Source organism: Sylvia atricapilla, chromosome 6, assembly GCF_009819655.1.
Source record: "Sylvia atricapilla isolate bSylAtr1 chromosome 6, bSylAtr1.pri, whole genome shotgun sequence".
Classification (NCBI taxonomy): domain Eukaryota; kingdom Metazoa; phylum Chordata; class Aves; order Passeriformes; family Sylviidae; genus Sylvia; species Sylvia atricapilla.
In genome coordinates, this window is record NC_089145.1 from 56,848,962 (window position 1) to 56,863,949 (window position 14,988).

Here is a 14,988-nt window from a genome sequence, read left to right on the forward strand (position 1 = left end):
CAGAAAATTGAGCAATTACCCTCAAACTCCTCTCTCTCAGATTGCACAGATTGCTACATACAAAGCATTAAGCCCCCAATTGCCCCTGGTCAAAAGTGACTTAACTAGGCCTGTCCTTTAGGAATTAAACACTTTTGTGTTGCTTGTGAAGGTTTATTATTCCTCAAGTGTGATGCATTAAATCCTGCTAAAGCAAGTTTCTCACCATGCAGAGGACCTGGTCCCCCATGACAAAGTCCAGTGTGACAGCACATTATCCATTTGCTGTGCCTGAGTTCTCGTGAGTACCAGCATGTGTTCAGGAGGGTGGGCACTAAGATTGCAGTGGGTGCTGTAGGAAATCAACCTAGCTATCAATTAGATATTCCAGAGCTACTTTTGGAGAGACACTGCACTTTTTCAAAACTGTCTTCCACCTTCTGGGTTTCTCTGTACAACTGTAACAAATGGCTGAAACTGCAGATCATTCCATGCATGTCCCTGTCTCCTCCACCTACTTACCACCTCCCATACTTTTTCAGTCACTCCACACAGCCTGAGAAGTGTCCCCATCCTTCTCCCCCAAACTCCCACAGAGATAAGGAGTCAGATGCTATTTCATACACAGGCCAGGAGCAGTGAAAGAATTCTATTTTTATTTCTGAAACTACAAGGCCCATCAAGCCCAAAAGTCTCCACTTGGCTGTACAAACTTCCCTCCACTCCACCTGCCAAACGGGGTTCTCTATAGCCCCTAAACTTTTTTAACACATTCTCAAATGGACTCCAAACTTGGAGGCTCTGTTTGCTCGTGATGTATAAACAATCACAACCGAGCACATTTCAAATTCACAAGAACACTTTTTTAAGGGCATATAGTTTTGTCCTTCATTCTTCTAATGAAAAGGTTGGATGGGGGACAAACAATGTTAATGGAATGGTACAGCTCAGCTTTCTAATAGGTTAAAGGAAGGCGATCCAAATGTATTGGTTGACAGCAGCAATCATTACGCAACCGCGCCTGTTCATATTAAGGTGTACAAGCTAAGACATTATGCAGCACAAAATAACCGTGACCCATCCTTGGGGATCCATACACCAATGTCTTGATTTTTGTACGTTTAGAATCTGAGCTTTACTGTTCCAGTTAAGGACACAAACTCAAGTGCAGTTCTGTGCAAAGGGGAGGCTGATACAGCTCAATTTACTGCACAGCCACGGTCACTGCGTGCTACTCCCTGCCTTCTACATTAGGCAGTTTTTTGTATCTCTCTGCTTATTCAAGAAAGTAATTTTATTCAAGTTCTGGAGTTTGTTTATGTGTCACTTTTCTTCACTCCAGCTGCTGAGCCCACAGGCAGAATTCCTCTCCCAGAACAATTTACCTTATCTCCCTGTCGAAATAGGACCACAACAATGCAATGCACCATCCATTTAGAGATTTTCTATATGCTAATTAGATCCACAACCCAGCATATTTGTACAAGAAACTGCCTGGGTAGGAACCATACAAAATCTTTCTTCTAATGCAGAGACTTAATCCAAAGCCAAATGCCAGTTTGCAAACAATCCAAATTCAACTGCTAACCACAGGTTAGGCACAGATAAATAAGTTAAGTCAATTAGGATTCAACATGTATTCATACCACACTCTGCATCAATTCTAGTCTATATTTATTACCCAAGGTCTTGGAGTGCTGAAAGTCACATGCTACAAACAAACATGTGGCAAGCATTTTTATGCCTGGTTAGCAAAGACAAGTCATACTCCAAGTACATGACCAAGGTTCAACAAAAAGGACAGCACGTATGCAAACAGTCAGAGCAGTTCAGAACAGACTACCAGCCTCAGTGACATACGCTGAAATTTAAGAAGCCCAAGGAACTTCCCAGGGGGAAAATTTAGTCTGTTCTGAAGATGCCAATGCTATAAAGGTGCCACTTGTGGCAGTCATATGTTGTAATGCTTAATCTGTCTGTAAGACCCAAGTAAGTCTTCATTTAATCTCATAAACTATACTGATGTCTGATCCTTTGTGACTCCAGATAATTCCTCTGATGCTTGGTGATATTTTACAGATGCAACTTTTTATACACTGTATAAAATTCTTAGCCCTTGAAAACTGAAGTACCTCCTAGAGGCTTTAATGAATTTCTATGCTCCCCACAGTTGTCTAGTGCTTGTCTTGAAATTCACACAGTGGATTTTTCCTGACATTTCTCTTAACTCATCCAGTCCTAGAAGAGCAGGTAATATACACTATAAAGAAAACTAGTGCTAAGTCAGGAGTCCAGTAGATTTCATAGCCGCCTGTACAGGGAGGAGATGGGATTACCCACCAATATTATGTTTAGCTTATGATCTATGATCTTGGGTTAAGGCAAGCAGGTTTTTTTAAATTAAGAATTCCATCATGACAGAAACCCCAAGCAACAAGGATATTACTATAAAAGATAACAGATGCTTTAAACAGAGCCTACTATCACATAAACCAGGGGATAGCAGGGACTTCCTTCCCCACTCTAAATCTTTTATTGTGCTTTTAGCTCTCATTTTGCCCAGTCCACTATTCTCCATGGAGGTGATTACAGAGAAAAGTGTGTCCTTGCCACTTTCCTGCTTTCCAAGGGTTCTCTATAATTCTGTGTTGTTGAAGAGCCAGAGTTAGACTACAAGTTCCTTTCCTCACCCTCCCTCTCCATCTCCTTTACCCTTTCTCCCTCATTCATCTGGGGAGACTTAAGCAGCTCCTACATTTGTTTACCCCCAGAGTGGTTAATTTCATTGCAATTTCTTACAAGATGCCTCTGCTCACTTTACTGGAGAGCCCCTAGACATGCATGAAGGCATTTCTTGCACTCAAGTACGTGATACCTTACCTCCTCCATCATCTGATGCCTCCAGGCTCTGCTGTCTGAGACGATGGCTGCAGCAAAGGACAAGAAAAAATTTCAACTGCAAGCACAGAAAAACACCTTGTGCCCCCTTTCTCCCCACAAATTTCATATCTTGTCAAGGAGAGAGTTTCCAAGTGTGCTTAGCCCGCAGACTGATCTTCCATATCCCTCATTGCTGGCCTCAGCAGAAATTTCATCTTAAGCAAGATGTACCTAAGACAAACCCCTAGGCTGCACACAGTAGGGCTTGGGGTGGGTCTGGGAGGAAAGAAGCGGCTTTCTAATTTTCCTTCTTTCTGTTTTATAGGAGTGACATCATCTACTCCCTACTCAGGGAACTGCAGAATGACCAGCCCTGCCCCATCCCAGGACACATGATATGAACTGACAGGCTCTGCATCTTCCCAACTTTCAGATCTTGGTGTACTGGTCAGATGATCAGATCAGATGTAACAGTTGTGGAAGAAGTCTCAGCAACAATGGGAACTTACTCTTCTACTTCTTCTGCATGCTTTCTTCCTGACCTGCAAGACAAGGAAGGCCTATGTTTAGAAAAGGCTAGAGAAAATTAAAAACTTTGCCTTTCCCCATATGATTATTATTGTGCAAAACAGCTCCTGCATCAGGTCTGATATAACACATCACACCTTAAAGAGTTCTGAGTGACTATTAAGCCAGTGTACCAAAAAGTCCCGGAGCACGACAGACTGAAACAAAACCACTTGGGTCCCAAAAGACAGCTGTGCCCAGATATGGCAAAAACCATCCTCTCTGGTTCTTCATTATCTCAGATACGTTTTTATCCCCTTTGCCATCAGCTGCAGGAAAAGCTGGCCACACCTGAGTAGAGAGGTTGGCGCATTAAGGAGTGAAGAAGGTGCAATACCTCGTCTACCTGCTCCTGAGAGATCAACAGTTTCCTCCCCATGGTTGTGCATAAAGACCTTCTGGTTGTCTTTCAGATTAGGAGTCCCACCTGAGCTGGTCAAGCTCAGGTCAGACATGCAGTTGCTGCAGAAAATCAGGGTTGATCTGGCTGAGTTAACAAGAGTTCATAATAATAACATGGCAGGGAGGTGCTGGCAAATGGCAGCTCCCTTGCTCTCCACCCCAGCAAGCCCAGAAGTAATTCAGTCCCGATTAGGGACGCTTGTTCAATATTCAAAATGTAAAACATGGAGATTGCTGAACCAGCACTTTGAAAAGTTAATTAAATGCCAGGTTTCTTTTTAGCAGATACTCCATCACTCGCTGATTGCTTTGGCCATTTTGCAGAGTGAAGTTTCATGTCTATGCGTTGGGAATAAATATTCTCCCCTCCCCTGAAGTCAAGGTTCCATGACAAAGAATACATGAGGCTCTCCCCTATCACATGCACTGTCCTAGGACACACCATGATGTAAGAAAAGTTGCTTCACTGCCTTGCACTGCTCTTTTCAAAGCACTTCATGACATGGCACAGGCCTCTCCTCATCTGCTCTCTGTTCTAGCAAGTCATCTTCATCTAGCTCTCCTGTGAATAACCTATTCTTCTAAGAGCAAGGAGTAGGACAGAGAAGATGCCTAGCTATACAGAGAAGAGGTATAAGAATAAAGTCCTTTGTCTCTACTGCTCTCTCTGGAGTTTGCAGTCTGTGAGAAGCTGAAGATTACACTGAATCAGTGATCTGAGCACAGTAAATATCGACTGCTATAATAAGAACAGCAGCTGTGTGGTGACATCTGCACCTGGGCTTTCAGCTGTATCTGTACCCTCTGTTCAGAGGCAGAAATGCAACATAACTGGGAAAAGAGCTCTTCCAGTGAGGATGGAGTGTCCAACTCCATCCTTCTTCCCAGTCGTAGTACAAAACACTTTTTGTGAACTTCCTTTCTCCTGATGGAGAAAGATATGGATGGCTTCGGAGAACCCTCCACCAGCGCTCAATGGTGTTTAGACTCTGAGAAGAGGTAGAAAGATGATGCAAGATTTTTCCTATTTTATTCCTCCTTTATGCCTTCACAGAACTGGTTCCCACAGAGCCTTGCCCTCTCCAAGCTGAAACATCCCAAATGATGGCATTGCACAGCCATGCACAGTGAGATGATTTCCTAGGGGCTCAATTTAACATCTTCTTGGTGTGATCCCGTTACTCTTGATGATTGTCCAATCCCAAGTAACATTCTCTTCCTCAGTATTCACACTCCTTACATTTTTGCTCCTGTCTCCAGGCAGGAATGAAGCACTCCACATGTTCATACTTCCCAGGAGAAAAGGTCACTGCTACTATCCCTGTAAGCAATTTTCTGTTTCTTTTTCCTAAGCTCCCTGTCGTGACTGATATCCAGGTGGCCCACAGGGAAGGCAGTCATGTTAGTCCTAGAGACAAAGACTGCTTTGCTTATGTTCTGAGACTCAAGCTTTCTAAACTTTTCTGTGTTGTTAGGAAAGGACTTATTCAGGACAATAAGCAAATACCTCACTATGAAACAGCTGCACTATATATTGGAAAACACAGTAATTTGGGGAACAAACTCATGAGCAGGGAGGTGAGGGGGAATAGTACTGGCCCCTTTAATTCCAAAGCCCAGGTGTTATAACTCTCCCATCAAACAAGACCATTCCTTCCTCTTCCCAGGGAAAATTACAGCCCCGTGGTCAGTGCCCCCAGGAGAACACCTTCGTCCCGGTGCCACAGGTCCCAACAGTGGCACTGGGTGAGGCAAGTCTCCCATGCTGACAGTATTGCGGTTTATACAGAGCATTTACATACTAACGGCACTGGAGCAGCAGCTAGAAATGACTGCTCTTTAGGAAAGACATCTGCTTCCAGTCACCTGTACTAGATATGTTTGTTAATACATGGTTTGGTACAGCATTATTTGATGAAACTAGCATTTCAAGTCAGCTCATGAGCTCACATGTAGAAAACTGTCCCGAAAATATAGTATGAAACTTCTGTAGCGCAGGAAAGAATTGTCTGTTTTACACTCTCCTTGGCCTTAAATGATCAAGCAAAGAAGAAACCAGGCAACCAACAATTTCCTCTTTTTTCATAAGGCTTCCTTTCGTTTTGTTTGGTGCCAAATTACTTTTTGAGTTCTTGTTTCAGATTGGGGAAAAAAATCACAAAACATTTTTTATTTAACTAGTCTTTTGCTTTTTTTGCAAAACTGCAGTCCCTAAATCTATGTAGCAAAGTGACTCTGAGAGAAAAGATCAGCTTTGTCTTGTGTCCTAAGGTTAAAAACCTTCAAGGAAGCAAGAGAAATCATTAATAGATCTTCAAAAGGTGCCCCACCTTCAATTCTGCCCATTCCATAAACTTAGCTGAGGGCTAAGCTATACCTGGAGATAGTATTCATGCAGAAACAATCAACTGCTTGTCTCTTTGCTCTCCAAGTACTATGGGAAGCCTCACAGGATTTCTTCATGATGTTATCACATTGCTTTAAGGATTGTGGAGTAGCCCTTCCTAAGAATAGTCTCATCGTAACAATGCCAACTGCCACACACTGAGACCAACATTTCCTCCTTCAGGAATATCAGGTCTGGATAAACAGCACCTTCTTTATTCATCTTGTGAGCTTTCTAATGGTGAGTCAAAGCAGACATGGAACAAACCCAACTAAACTCAAGCCAGCTTTCCTACTCTTTTCCCATATTCTCAACAACACGAAGTGCACTGCCCTGCTTTTTCTGCTGCAGCAGCAGGCACCCAGGGAGGGCAGTAACAAGGACCTACAAAATGAGCAATTGAATATGACTACAGTTACAGTCACTCAAGTAAGGATAAACAAAACAATACAATCCCAGGAGCAGTGCTCAGAAATACATTCAGTCTGCTGTATTATACACCAGCCACTCCCCATTTTTGTGAGACAGGGATACATCTGGTTTTTTCTCTTATGCTCTCAAGTCCATTGCATCTAGAGGGGCAAAGAACATGGACTCACTCCATCACCTGGACAGTGAGACCAGTGCTTTAAACTCCCTTTCCCTGAGAGGCCATCAGCACTCCCAAACATAATCATAATCCTAGAATATTCCCTCTGGCTTTGGACAGCTGCCTACTCCCTCTCTGTTTCAGAGTACTGAATAGCTGTGAAAGTGGGTGAAAGACCCTGAGAGTCCTTGTGTAACCCCATGGGATGTAACTCCTAGTACAGAATACCTGTTTCTCTCCTACCTGTGCCCTGGGGCAGAGGATATAGATCTGATCTCTCTCGAGTGTTGTCTTTGCTCAGTTCTGCCCAGCAGGAATCCTTCATCCACATTAATAAGAACGGGTTAAACCTCAAACCCGAGACTTTACTCCCACACAGCCCCCTGATGTACAGCTGAGCTGCCTGCAACTTCTGTGCTGAAGGGTGAAAGGCAGTTCCAATGTAGACATCATCTCCGTTAAACTGTTTCTTTCTCATTTAATGGACTACCACGGAGATCTAAATGGAGATAAAGTGGCAGGGCTCAGAGAACAGCCAGGATGCTATCTTTATGCAGCATGACAATGTGCAGTGGTTAATTAGACACCGTTAACCTATTTTAGCAGAGGACATAACTGGGATGAATGGGGAAAAACGTCCTTGAAATCTTTTAATGTCCACAGCTCATGAGAGCTCCAGACACATTTGTGCTCTGCACAAGCTCCAAGGGGCTCACTGTGCAGGACCGGAGCTTCTCTCATGCAGCCCGGGAAGGTGTGAGGGCGGGCACGCCTAAGGAGAAGGGAAGAAAAGACAGCAGCTTGCTAAAACATTCGGAGCCGGCGGGACGGGAACGCCCAGCACGGCGGGGAGGAGAAGAGAAGGCCGGGAGCGCGGGCAGGCAACTGGGCCCCGGGAGCTGAGCCGGGCCCCGGGAGCCGAGCTGGGCCCCGGGAGCTGAGCCCGGCCCCGGGAGCTGAGCCCGGCCCCGGGAGCTGAGCCCGGCCCCGGGACCTGAGCCCGGCCCCGGGAGCTGAGCCCGAACCCGGGAGCTGAGCCCCGGGCCCCGGGAGCTGAGCCCCGGGCCCCGGGAGCTGAGCCCGGCCCCGGGAGCTGAGCCCCGGGAGCTGAGCCCGGCCCCGGGACCTGAGCCCGGCCCCGGGAGCTGAGCCCGGCCCCGGGACCTGAGCCCGCCCCGCTCCGCCCGAGGCCGCTCCGGGCCGCGCCGCCGCCTCAGCCTCAGCATCGCCGGGCCGCGGCCGCCCCCTGCCGGGCACAGCGCGGAGCTGCGGGCCCGGGCCGCGTCTGCACCCACTGTGTGCTGTGCCTGCACCCACTGCGGGCTGTGCTGTGCCTGCACCCACTGCGGGCTGTGCCTGCACCCACTGCGGGCCGTGCTGTGCCTGCACCCACTGTGTGCTGTGCCTGCACCCACTGTGTGCTGTGCTGTGCCTGCACCCACTGCGGGCTGTGCTGTGCCTGCACCCACTGTGTGCTGTGCCTGCACCCACTGTGTGCTGTGCCTGCACCCACTGTGTGCTGTGCCTGCACCCACTGCGGGCTGTGCCTGCACCCACTGCGGGCTGTGCTGTGCCTGCACCCACTGTGTGCTGTGCCTGCACCCACTGCGGGCCGTGCTGTGCCTGCACCCACTGTGTGCTGTGCCTGCACCCACTGTGTGCTGTGCTGTGCCTGCACCCACTGCGGGCTGTGCTGTGCCTGCACCCACTGTGTGCTGTGCCTGCACCCACTGTGTGCTGTGCCTGCACCCACTGCGGGCTGTGCCTGCACCCACTGCGGGCTGTGCCTGCACCCACTGCGGGCCGTGCTGCACCCACTGTGTGCTGTGCTGCACCCACTGCGGGCTGTGCCTGCACCCACTGCGGGCTGTGCCTGCACCCACTGTGTGCTGTGCCTGCACCCACTGCGGGCTGTGCCTGCACCCACTGTGTGCTGTGCCTGCACCCACTGCGGGCTGTGCCTGCACCCACTGCGGGCTGTGCCTGCACCCACTGTGTGCTGTGCCTGCACCCACTGCGGGCCGTGCTGCACCCACTGTGTGCTGTGCCTGCACCCACTGCGGGCTGTGCCTGCACCCACTGCGGGCTGTGCCTGCACCCACTGCGGGCCGTGCTGCACCCACTGTGTGCTGTGCTGCACCCACTGTGTGCTGTGCTGTGCCTGCACCCACTGTGTGCTGTGCCTGCACCCACTGTGTGCTGTGCCTGCACCCACTGCGGGCTGTGCCTGCACCCACTGCGGGCTGTGCTGTGTCTGCACCCACTGCGGGCCGTGCCTGCACCCACTGCGGGCTGTGCTGTGTCTGCACCCACTGCGGGCCGGGTCCGCACCCATCGCCTGTCCGGATCCAGAGCCGGCTGCTCTCATTTTACAGGGCAGCGCGGGAGAAATTCATCTGCCCCTGTGTGTGCTGGCGTATTTGCCGGCGTGCCTCAACCCCTTCAACGAATCACCTGGAACCAGAAAGCCGCTCCAAGCATCCCGCGTGCTAAAAGAATGAAACGGGGAAAGAGGAGAAGGTCGTGATGTTCAGAGATGCGTTTTGTGGGAGACAGTAGGGCGATCAAAGGGCGGCAGAAGCAGGCTGGGTGCGCAGGAAGCAAGTCAGCAGCCAGCGTTCTGCCTCAGTGCTTCCATCCAAAACCATGCCCCATCCCAACACCCAAGGCTTGGCTCAGCCCACAGCGAGGCACGAAGCTTTTTGCCTCTCGGGCAAAGACTGTAATTCAGGTCTAGGCCTGAGAGGGGAGGGGAAAAAAATATTTTAAAAGACGTTGTACCCTCTTGCTCAAGTGTTCCTTAAGTGCCCATCACCACAGTGAGTGGGTGGTGAGCTAGGAGTTGCAGCTTGTTCAATAGCCTAAGGCACAACTAACTTACACATCCAATATGACACATGAGTGCTAACTGATAGTTCTCCGGGCTCTCCAAGTGTGGGTCTTGGTCACTGCTTGTTTGCTGTGGCACAGGAAAAGACACATTCACCAAAGCTGTCTGTAAATTAGAACTACTACCCGTGCTGGAAAGCACCACAAGTTGCCTTCTCGGCTATTGCACCTTCGCTGGGGCTCTGATCTGTTGTTTTAAGTTTCCAGCCTCTCTTTCTGGCCTGTGGCAGCCTGGGAAATCCAGGTTTTCCTTTACAAAATAAAGGAGTTTAATCTTCACATCTCCTACAATTGAGGCAAGTTTTGCCATTGATTTCAGTATGCTATGAGGTTCTATTTTCATCACAGGATGTCACCTCACAGCCCTCCACTTCCTAGCTCTGGAATGCATGGCTATCTGGATCACTGCAAAGGGGTTTTGGGCAGACACACATTTTTAAACTGTAATGGCCCTACCATCCACTTTCTGGCCCCTCAGAAGCTGCCTGTGCTGGTCTGCATGCTGAACACACTGCCCCGGAGCGTGGCTCTGGAAGAGGATGGATACAGCAATGAGCAGGCATGCTCTGTGAGATGGGATCTGACAGACACTGCTGCTAGCCAGCTGCAGCTGAAATGGACTTGTGAGGCACTTAATCTCCAGTTGAAGTGTTTTCGTTTCTCCTCACGTCCTAATATGTGGGCTTACTTAAAAGAAGCAACAAAGGAGGAAGGCTCTGGCAAGCAGGACTTTAGGAACTGGCACAAAAGAACAAGCTGACAGAGAGTGCTCCCGAGGATCACTGAACCTCAGCCTGCTCACTGCATCATCCCCGAAGCAGATTATCCCAGGGTTCCCTCTCTCGTTCACTGGTAGAGAGCTGACCGGCAGAGCTGTTCAGAGCTCCCACTGAGCAACAGTAAAAACAACAACACTCAACACAAATTCCTGCTGTGTGGGAAAACAGAAAGCAGCGCTGCAGTTTCTAGAGGTATCCACCACATGTCTTTGGTCCCTGAGAACAGAGGCTTCCATCCAAGTGATCACGTTCTTGGCCTCCAGTAAGCACAAAGCCCAGCTCCCACAAAAAATGACTCTTGAGGTTACAGGAGCATTTCAGCTTCCATTTAAAGAAAAAAAAGCACACTTCTGGATCTTCATGGTTACAGGAAAGAACTGACTGCTAAAGGAGACAGAAAATGTATTTAAGGTTGTTTGGGGTTTTTTCAGATCTCACAATAGAGAACAAACCTATGATTATGAGGTTCAAAGACCTTTCACTTGTGACTGGCCTCACTGAAAACATTTATTTGAAAAATATTACAAAGAATTAGGTGTTTACTACTGAATGGTATCTTGTTCTGTCATCTGAGAGCAAGAGCTTCTGAACGAAGATATTTTAAGAACCTGGATTAAGAATTTGAGAATAGTAGAGGGGTTTTATGGGGAAGGGGGCTGGGGGAGGGGGAAATAGGGTCAAGCAAGTAGATCAAGTCATCTCAGGTCCCTTTCAACAGGTAAACTGCATTAAGCTAGACTTCAGAGCTAATATACAGGTGACCTACAATGGCCAGACAAGCTTTTAGCCTTGGTTATGACAGATATCATTATCAAAAATGCCACACTTCAGTTTCCATTTTTGTCATGCAAGATTCATTTCTATGGGAGCAAGAGGCTGCAATCCTACTAGACCTTCCATTGCCCTGTACCTTTCCAGAAAAAGAAGTCAAAGAAAATGTCACTAACTGGGAAAAATAAACAGAAATCTAGGTTAAAAATGAGAGAGAGAGAAAAAAAAAAGGAAAAAGAAAAAATTTAAAATGTAAAAAAACTATTGAAAAGAAAAAAGGGTGAAAAAAGGAAAAAGAAGAAGCAAAACTCTTTTTCCAGGCTCCTCTGAGCACTGCAAAGACATAAATGGACATAACTCTAACACTTTCCCCTTGCAGGAAACTCTTGCAAGTCACACTAAGCAGGTTTAAAAGGAATAAAAATCCCCTGTGACAGCCAGGGCGCTGAGAGATTCTCAGGTGACTCTTCTGTCTTTTAGCGACATTTCTTTTTCTGCCAGTTATCTTTACTGAGTCTAAACAGAAACACCAAGGAGAGCTCGCCCCAGCAATGACATGAAGGGACAAGAGGACAGGAGCTTGTTAGCATTCCTGGAACATCCAGCCTATTAAAGAAAAAAAAAAGAAAGAAAAAAAAAAAAAGAAAGAAAAATAAAAAGAGGAGGGGACAGGGAGAGAGAAGAAAAAAACCCACCCTGGGCCCGCACATTGCAGCTCACTGCCATCTTGATGTCCTTGAGGCGTGCCGATGGCATGGAGGTGGCTGGCACCAGATCAGCCCAAGAGAAGGAATGAGAGGCCAATGGAGATTTATGTGAGGAGAGTGAGATGGACAAGGTAAAATTGTCAGGAGGAGTTGTTAGAAAGTAAAATATATTGTGACAATTCCACTCCTGCCGTTCATCAATAAACTGACAGATCATTTAGTGTCAATTAGGAGTGATAGATGGACAAGTCCCCATGATCCTGGGCCAAAATTAATGGCTGGGAGGGAGAGGGTGATTGAAAATGACGGCTGACATTGAGAAGAAAGTCCTGAAGGTCCCCAAGGGGCCATTACTTGCCTCATTCCCTTGCAGATCAATGCAGGGACAAACCCAAAAACAGACACTTCAAGACAAAACTTAATCGGACTTCCTTTTCTTTCTTCTCCTTCTAAGTTGTGCCCCCTCACTTGGCAGCCTTGATCCTCTCTGCCTATACTCCTCACTTCACTGAGGACATCCACAGATGGCTGCAAGCTGCAGAGTGAGGCTGACATCTCCCATGCAGTCAGGAGTCTGGCTCTGCTGCTAACGTGGCAGTGTCACAGGGAAGTCCAGACCAAAACTCACCTCAACGCTGCTGGATTGGAATAGAGAACAGAAGCAATGACACAAGCTTTCCTCCACTGCCCAGACAAACTCATGAGCATTTTACTACTCCCAGCTGCAAGATAGGGATTGCTACAGGTTCTAAAACCAGACACTCTCAGGGGTCATTTCTTATAGAGAGAATACAGAATAGTTTAAGCCCATATTTTTGAAACAGGAGGTTTTTAACTTTACTTATCTCTAGAGACCTTGAACCATAAAACCCCTTAATCTCTTAAATAACTTTCCTCCAGCTCCAGGGTGCAATCTCACCACTGCCCAGCCTTCAGAGCCTTGAATGATATCTACACAAGGGCTGGGCTACCCTGCTGTAAAGGTCACCCCCACAGCATCCTATTCCTTCCTACTTAATATTCACCTTCTTGACAAAAGCATTCCTGGACACTGTACCACTTCTGTTCCAAAATACTTCAGCATGGTCATTTTCCTAAACAAGCCTTGATTGTTCCAACTTTGTGTGGCCTATCAGTCAGAAAGGGGAAATTCCAGTTGCAGCTGAAGCACCTGTTGCTAAACTGTCATGATCTATGTAAAAGAAACGAGGTACACGTGCAGGCACTGGAAGGGACTTCCTATTGAAAGCAGCATTGTGCTTGCTTGCAGGGCTACCTGAACAAGCTGTATTTATTCCTCAACAACCCCAGCTGCTGCCCATAGAGCTTGTAGGAATTTTAGGAGGGCTCACTGCAAGACCAAAGGGATCAAGCACCCAAGTAAATTGAAAGAGACCCAAGAAGCAAAAAAAATAAGATACTGCTAGAGAGGAAACTGGAAGAAATTCTATGAGGTAAGTCAGAGAGATGAGAGCAGAAGAAGTTGGAATTAAATGAATCATGGAAGCACTCCTCTTTTATGAAATCCTCACCAGTATGCAAAACTGAGCTCCCTTTTCCTTCCCCCATTGGCAGGCACTTTGCGTTTCTTCCTTTTGATGCGTGAGGTAACCTGACAGTAAAACTCTGCTTTGCCTCTCAGGAGTGTCAGCGTTGATGTCATTAGGGACATCAGCACAGCTTTCAGAATGGCACTTGGGCTCCATCCAGTGGTTAAAGAGCTGCTTCTGTAGGAAAACCCAACTGTAATTACTGTTATTTATCTCAGCAGGCTACTAGGCTCCAAGTGGCTGCCCAGATTCTTGGCTGGTCCCCTTTCGGCTAATACTGGTGCTAGAATGTTGCTGGGGCAGCAGTGAGCTTCTTCTCACAGGGAATGATTCTTCTGAGTACAGGTTTAAGTAGATACAGCAGATTCAGGTACAGATGGCCCTGGTAGTACAGAAAAATGAATTTCCTGTCACTACTTTGAACCATTTAGTTGCTGTTTGCAAAGGACCAGCCTGGGGGTTTGCTCAGATACCTACCAGTGGTCCTCATCATTACCCAGATGTAGAAAATGGGACTTCTAGAAATGACAACTGTTCTGTAAGAGTACTGGGAGTGCAAAGTCGTCTTCCCACATTTGGCTTTTGAAAACTTGATAAAATAGGTAATTTTGATAGCTCTCAGCAATTTAAATATCTGACACTTACAAATGCTATGGGAATTCTGATAAGATACTGTATCTCGCATACCATCCGTGCTAATCAGTTTTAAAGACCTATCTTGCAACAGTCTGATGGAAATAATCAGCAAGATGTTGAGAATATTTACAAGTTTACATAAGCATGGCATGAGCTGGGCAGGTAAGGGACTAAAAGAGAGCACAAAGGTAGAAAAACAAGTTACAAACTAAATTCTACTCGAACATGTGCCAAATGGAAATAAAAAGAACAATTTCAAGTGATCATTTCATACTGGTAAGTCTCTGAACTAGAAACACAGCAGAAAAGCATCCCTGTAGAAAATGCAACACATATGCAGTTGTAACTGACTGAATCTGTCATATACAGAACTAAAAGCTAAGACTTCAGATGGAGAAAGAATAACATAAATAGCTACAAGATCATTGCACAAGTGGCTGCAGTATCCCATCTGACCCACAATATATTTACATGTCACAGAAAATCTAACTGTAGCCACTCTGCTCATCCTTCCTTTCTAAGTGAAAGAAAAAAAAAATCAGATTTTAACATTGTCTGAAAATCAAATTACTTCTAACAGACCAATTCCCAAGTGTAAGTTCAGTTACACTGGCAAAAAAGGGCTTAAACTTAAATCAGATATATCAACAGAAGCATGTTATTCTAACTACATCTACATTAGTGAACTTGGAGCAAGTTAACTTGACGGGCTTCCAAACTGAGTCAAATTGGTTGAAAAGCTTTGGGGAGATAGAGCCTGAGAAAACAGAAACAACAAAGCTACAGCAACATTGGTATGACATCAGCCAATGACTCAGACTTTTCACATGAAGGCTTTACCCTGGGATATATC

At 46.7% G+C, this 14,988-nt stretch overlaps 1 protein-coding gene across 1 annotated transcript in view; it reads right to left on the reverse strand.

Annotated features, from left to right (window-relative positions):
* The window catches only part of IFT43 (intraflagellar transport 43), a 44,648-nt gene that overhangs the window by 12,196 nt on the left and 17,464 nt on the right, over positions 1 to 14,988 (reverse strand). Inside the window, exons 4-5 of the mRNA XM_066322018.1 lie at positions 3,369 to 3,401; positions 2,860 to 2,906 (exon numbers count right to left, since the gene is read on the reverse strand). Coding sequence (XP_066178115.1) covers positions 2,860 to 2,906; positions 3,369 to 3,401 — 80 coding nt within the window. The remainder of the gene's footprint in view (positions 1 to 2,859; positions 2,907 to 3,368; positions 3,402 to 14,988) is intronic.